Source organism: Trachymyrmex septentrionalis, unplaced genomic scaffold (genome assembly GCF_001594115.1).
Source record: "Trachymyrmex septentrionalis isolate Tsep2-gDNA-1 unplaced genomic scaffold, Tsep1.0 scaffold35, whole genome shotgun sequence".
Lineage (NCBI taxonomy): Eukaryota > Metazoa > Arthropoda > Insecta > Hymenoptera > Formicidae > Trachymyrmex > Trachymyrmex septentrionalis.
Genome location: NW_017305514.1, coordinates 98,421 through 104,534, shown reverse-complemented (window position 1 = coordinate 104,534; position 6,114 = coordinate 98,421). Strand labels below are relative to the sequence as shown.

General features: G+C 34.8%; 2 protein-coding genes across 4 annotated transcripts in view; one reads left to right on the top strand and one right to left on the bottom strand.

Annotated features, from left to right (window-relative positions):
• LOC108750291 (protein SHQ1 homolog) overlaps nucleotides 1-355 on the top strand; it is a 3,683-nt gene extending 3,328 nt beyond the window's left edge. For 2 of the 3 annotated variants that reach the window (XM_018489648.1, XM_018489649.1), the window contains one exon: nucleotides 218-355. In XM_018489648.1, coding sequence (XP_018345150.1) covers nucleotides 218-338 — 121 coding nt within the window. In that variant the 3' untranslated portion in view covers nucleotides 339-355. The remainder of the gene's footprint in view (nucleotides 1-217) is intronic. The other variant, XM_018489650.1, reaches the window with a different exon arrangement.
• A 1,573-nt stretch (nucleotides 356-1,928) lies between these two features.
• Nucleotides 1,929-6,114, bottom strand: part of LOC108750290 — a 4,842-nt gene continuing 656 nt past the window's right edge. Inside the window, exons 2-7 of the mRNA XM_018489647.1 lie at nucleotides 5,797-6,075; nucleotides 4,396-4,507; nucleotides 3,624-4,233; nucleotides 2,790-2,980; nucleotides 2,323-2,562; nucleotides 1,929-2,201 (exon numbers count right to left, since the gene is read on the bottom strand). Coding sequence (XP_018345149.1) covers nucleotides 1,929-2,201; nucleotides 2,323-2,562; nucleotides 2,790-2,980; nucleotides 3,624-4,233; nucleotides 4,396-4,507; nucleotides 5,797-6,075 — 1,705 coding nt within the window. The remainder of the gene's footprint in view (nucleotides 2,202-2,322; nucleotides 2,563-2,789; nucleotides 2,981-3,623; nucleotides 4,234-4,395; nucleotides 4,508-5,796; nucleotides 6,076-6,114) is intronic.

Here is a 6,114-nt window from a genome sequence, read left to right as displayed (position 1 = left end):
CCAAGAATTTTTAGATCCAAATAGTATTTGCCCCTGAATACCCGAGTTATGGGGTATGAAGTACCTGAATATCCGAATAATTAGAATCCTAGGAATGAGAGTTTTAATAATCTAATAATGTGCATGATTGAAGAATTTTATAATACCTACTGATTACTCCAAACTTTGTAGTCCAAAGCATTTTCTACTTCTTCTTAATCATTGTATACAAATGCAGATTATCGAGCAGTTCAAGTTCAACGGATAGCAGCGATACGGACTCCGATAGCAACACGTCAAGTAGCAGTAGCAGCAGCAGCAGTTTCGATTCTGATGATATAGATGACGGGCCTAAATAATTAAGAAGAAACGGGTGGACTTGCAGAAGGGTGATTTTATTATCGATTCTATTATTGATTGGTATACTACTGTACTTTGATGTGCCGATTACAAATATGATCATGAAAATTACTGACAAGGTTATTTTGACGCTCATTTGCCGCGCAATCTGGCTAAGCGCCCCCGTGTTTTGGGGCGCACGATTTCCACGTATAATGACTCCCTCCCCATCTTCCCTTCTGCTTAGAGGCGCTCGACTTCCACGCGAACCGACTTCCACCCCACCTCTTCCCTTGCTTAGGAGCGCACAACTTTCACGCAAAGTGACTCCCACCCCACCTCCCTCCCTACTTAGGAGCGCACGACTTCCACGCGAAGCGACTCCCACCTCATCTACCCCCCTGCTTAGGGGCAAACGACTTCCATGCGAAGCTACTCCTACCTCACCTCCCTCCCTGCTTAAGGGCGCACGACTTCCACGCGAAGCGACTCCCAATCCATCTACCCCCCTGCTTAGGAGCGCACGACTTCCACGTGAAGCAACTCCCACCCCATCTACCCCCCTGCTTAGGAGCGCACGACTTCCACGCGAGGCGACTCCCACTCCATCTACCCCTCTGCTTAAGAGCGCACGACTTCCACGCGAAGCTGCTCCAACCTCACCTCCCCCTCTGCTTAAGAGCGCACGACTTCCACGCAAAGCTACTCCTACCTCACTTCTCCCCCTGCTTAGAGGCGCACAACTTCCATGCGAAGCGACTCCCACTCCACCTCTTCCCTGTGCCAAGAGGCGCACGACTTCCCACGCGAAACGCGTGAAAAAAAGCGAAAAAAATCGTCTTTTAAATATTTGAAAATGACTTTGTCGGCAGTTTTTATTATCATATTCGTAATCAGGGTATCAAAATACAGTAATATGTCAATCGATAAGAAAATCGTAAGATTCACCTTTTCGGAAGTCTATCCCAAAAAAACTGATAGTTTTAATAAATAATCACTTGTTACATGACGTGCAGTAATGTGATGAATTAAACATCGGCTTCTTCATAAACGGCATAAACCATATAACTTTTCAACTAATTACTTAAAGTATAGCGACATGAGATTATTTTTCGTATATATTACAAATATATATAAAACATTAATTGAATTTTGTATATGTGCATATACTCGTATATATATTCATTATTTTATGTGTTTTTTTGTGATGTATACATACAAAAGAATCATTATGATGTTTAAAAATAATCTTCCAAATATATATATATACTATACTGTGCTAACAAAACTATTAATAAATGTGTATATGTACATCTAACATATATCTGAAAACTTAAGCTCTCAATATTGTATGACCTGTGATAAATGTAATGTGAATATGTTCTAATTAGTAAAATATTTTTAAGAAATTTTGAGATTTTTATTTATTCAATTTATGATTAATTCGAAATGTTAAACATTTATTTTTTATATATCATACAAATTATAAACATTTTAAATAAAGTTTAGTCAAATCTATATTGTAATGATAAAGATTTGTCATTTATTTAATATCCATGATGAATATGATGATATTTGAATAAAAAATTATATATAATATAAAACATAGTTTATTTATTTAATCTATAATCGATCCAAGATAAAAGTTTATTGTAATGTTCAATTAATTTATATCGTATCTCCTCTTTCTTATCGATCTGCTCATTCTCACTAATCGGTCTGGAAGATTCAATCATGCTTGAATTCTCGATATTCTGTGAATCAGTGGAACTTCCAATATTGGGATTTTCTGTGACATTTGTAATTAAATTGCTCTCTTCCGACTTCGAAAGATTCGTCGCGTAATCGCTGACATCAGAAAGATGTTCCTGATTGTAATTAGTCTAAAAATTAAATTTGTTTTAATGTTAAATAACAAAATATCGATTTAAGTGTTAAATTATATTATTAAAATGTACTTTATATACTGAATGCTGAATGTACACAATACGTGCTGGTAATTACCGTAGAATTGTTATAAGTATCATTAAATGTTTCATTTCGGTCATCAGCGATGTCGTCATCTTCGTAACTCTTCCAATAGTCCGCTACTTCGCCGTACAATCCTGGGCTTTCATTTGCATCAAATGTATACGTCTGATTAACATGTTCTTCATCTGCTTCCGTTGTTCGCCAATCATATTCTTCGGAGCTTGTTATGTGAGCATTGACACTCTTAAAATTCACGGGGAATTTTAATCTCAACTATCAAGGAATGATATAAAAAATGATAATAATAATAAACACAAATGAAGAAGGCTATATTCGATCAAGACAGGTCTTGATACCTAATAATATCTCTGTGTAAAAGATAATAAATTCTTAAACACGATAGAAAAATATCTCAAATAAAATATGAAATTAATTAAGACATACATAAGATAGAGCGTTATAATTTAACAGAAATGTTATAAGTGTTACTTCACATGTACCGGCGGTGATGCAACATCAGTTCCTGAATCGGGGTGCTCATGAAAATTGGGATCACCGAACTTCAGAATCATATGCGTGTACTTTTTCGCCTTTTTGCCGTTTTTATGTAGATGCGGCGCGTACATAATTATGCGTAACGGTAAAAACGCATCCTTCCCAAAATGCTCAGCGTCCTCCGGTGTTGTGTTATCTGCAAAATAACAATTTAAAATAATCCTTAACGTAAATAAAAATCAGCGTAAATTAAATGTAAGCTAAAAGTAATAGAACAGTAATAGTAAACAAAATTTATAAAAAAAGGCGAAAATTGAGACAGTGAAATGTCAAATCGCGCTCCAATCTTTATTTTTGTCAGAAATTTTAAGATGAATAACGTAATATTATTGATTTTTAGTTGCTTTCCATTTATATTAAAACTCAGGTAATTCTCATTTATGATATCGTAACTCATAACTTAGTTAAATGCACATTTCCATTTTCTTTCTGACAAGTGAGACTCAACTGAGTCTTTATACTTATAATCTACACAAGCTTTGCAAGACTTTGATTTCCTGGATATAATCAATAAGAATTTATTGGACCATTCTGTATTCCTGAACATATTTATGTTTCGAAAATATTTCATGAAAAATTTCGGAAATATCTCAAATCTTGCAATGATATTTTGGAAATATTTCATGCTATACGGATAATAAATAGAAAATATACTCACATAACTTTACACTTACTTTAGTATTATATCACTTGTGTGAAAATGGAAAGCAACTATTATCATTCTACTGAACAGAAATTCTTTTCCCGCAAATCCAACAGTTTTGCGCTTCCATTACTACCTCGAATCTCGTTCGCAAAATTTGATGTCATTTCTTGGTCTGCGAAAGTTGAATCACTTTCGGTTACTTCGGTCGCCGGTTCGTCAAGCAATAAAGTACTATCTGCAGTCGTGTCCTCATGATTTGCGGTGGTAAGCGAATTATTGTTCGTTGATGGATGAGATTCCTTTTGCTCCGGAGGAAGCATATCCGACTGCGATTCAAAGATCGCAGCAGTTCCGGTGGAGACGGTACCATCGCTCTCTGAATTCGTCGAATCCTCTTGACCAGGTGTACTTTCCGCGTTAAGATGATCCTCGTCAAATCTGGATTCGGTTGCGTCGCTATCATACTGATTAGTTGTGGATTCCGTTGGCGAATTAGTTGAGAAATTTGCACGATCGGAATCATTTGTGATTTTCTCTAAGAGAATAGAAGATGCGGTCTCGCGTTCCTCTTCTGACGATGATTCGTGATGTAAATGTGTAACGTTCTCCAGAAGACTCTCGGTGGTCCAAATTATTTCAAATTTAGTGTCGACCTCGCGGTACGCCGGAGTCACTTCCTTCTCGGTGCTCTTTCTTAATTCCACGACATGATCTTCGTGATTCGACGTTTGATAGATGGCTGGCTGAAATTATTCAAAGATAATCATCCATGTCATGGAATGCCAAGAAAGATAAAACGACATATTTATATCGACTGTCACTAAATGGAAAGCACTCAACATTTGATTACTACTGCTGAATGAGAGATAAACGTGTTGTATTTAAAGAAGAAGAAATGCACTCACATTACATCCGCTGCATGGATCATCCATGTAAGTGGATAATATAGCCGCTTTTACGTAAGGAAAGAACAGGATACTCCACGGCACTATCACGTGATATGTCAACTTTCCGCATCTAAAATCATAGTTTTTAGCGATAATCTAGAAACACTGATAGTCTCTCGGCGCTAAGTATGGCGCGAACCCGAACGTGTTAATAACTCTATTTACAATAATCAATTGAAAATTTGTCTAAATTATACCTACAGTGTAAAAAAAAGATCAATTAGTATTATTTTATTTAAAAATAATTTTAATTCAACACTCTATTAATGAAACAATTAAATATGTCATGCTCTTACAACGTTACAATATTACTGCAGTATTTCCTACATGGAGAGAATTTTCTTTCAAAATTTACTCTGAAAATATAGTAGTTGTGGCACAATACAATATTTTAAAGATTTTTACCATGCATTTCAGTAAAATTAATCAAACTTATTTTATACTTTATTGTAGTTTTATTAATGAATGAGAGAGATTTGCATTAAAATTCTTCGAAATACAATGTCGTCCCACGACTATCATATTTTCACGGTAAACTAAAAAAAAATTCCCTCCGTGTATAGGCATAATATTATTTAATATTTTAGGCGTATTTTCAGAATATTAAACGTAACATTTGAAGAATATTTTACTGAAATTATATAATATTAAATAATATTCTTGAAATATTAATGGATGGTTATTGCTCCTGATAATATTACACGATTATTAAAAGTAACATTATTTAATGTTATTGTAACATTTTGTATGAACATTACAAATTATCATAACAACATTTACTTTAATTTGTAAAACTGTTACATCGGTTTAGTTTAAATATATGTTTAAAGACTGAAAATAATTTTGGCATGCAGTTGTATACTGGATATGTACCTATGTAAAATCACACGTATTTAAGCACAAGACAGCATCGATTGATAAGACATTTTCGTTACTGGATTGTGAATTGAAATTGCATTTAATGTAAAAATTAATATTAATAAATATTTTAGTAATATTTCAGGGATGTCAAAGAAAATATATACCAAAGAAATACACCAAATATATTTATACAAATGGCCATATAATATCCCTATAACACTCTCACAACATTAAAAAATATTATACAATATTCTCAAAACATTATAATAACTTATGTTAATTTTTTAATAATATTTATGTAACATTCTACGAATATTTTGTGCCTATAGGGATGCTGTTAAGTTTTTTTACAAGATTTCGCGCGCATTTCTTCCCGTGAATAAATTAAAAAAAAAAAAAACGTACGAAACATATCAATCGCTGCTAAGCAAATATAAATACAATGATATTAATAAAATCGTGAGCTCCTGAATCGCTCTTTCTCTCTTTTTCTCTCACCGATCGATGATGACCGCATGTTCCCTTGACGCCCGGAACCTCTCCCATAAACGAGATTGCGGATCGTCCTGCAGAAAGATGATCTCCGTTCCGTTATTTTTCAGAAAATCACCACTCACAAAATTCTCCATTTCATACTTCGCTCCAATCTCCCGCCATGCCTCGATCTCGAGATCGTCCTCGCTCTTGTCGTCTTTTGAATCGGAGAACGGGCTTATCACGAAGAATCGTATGCCCGGGAAACCGGACTTCCGCAAACGCGAGCTCAGCAGCTCCAGCCTGTGGTTCGATTAATTTAAAAAAACAAAAAAAAAAAAG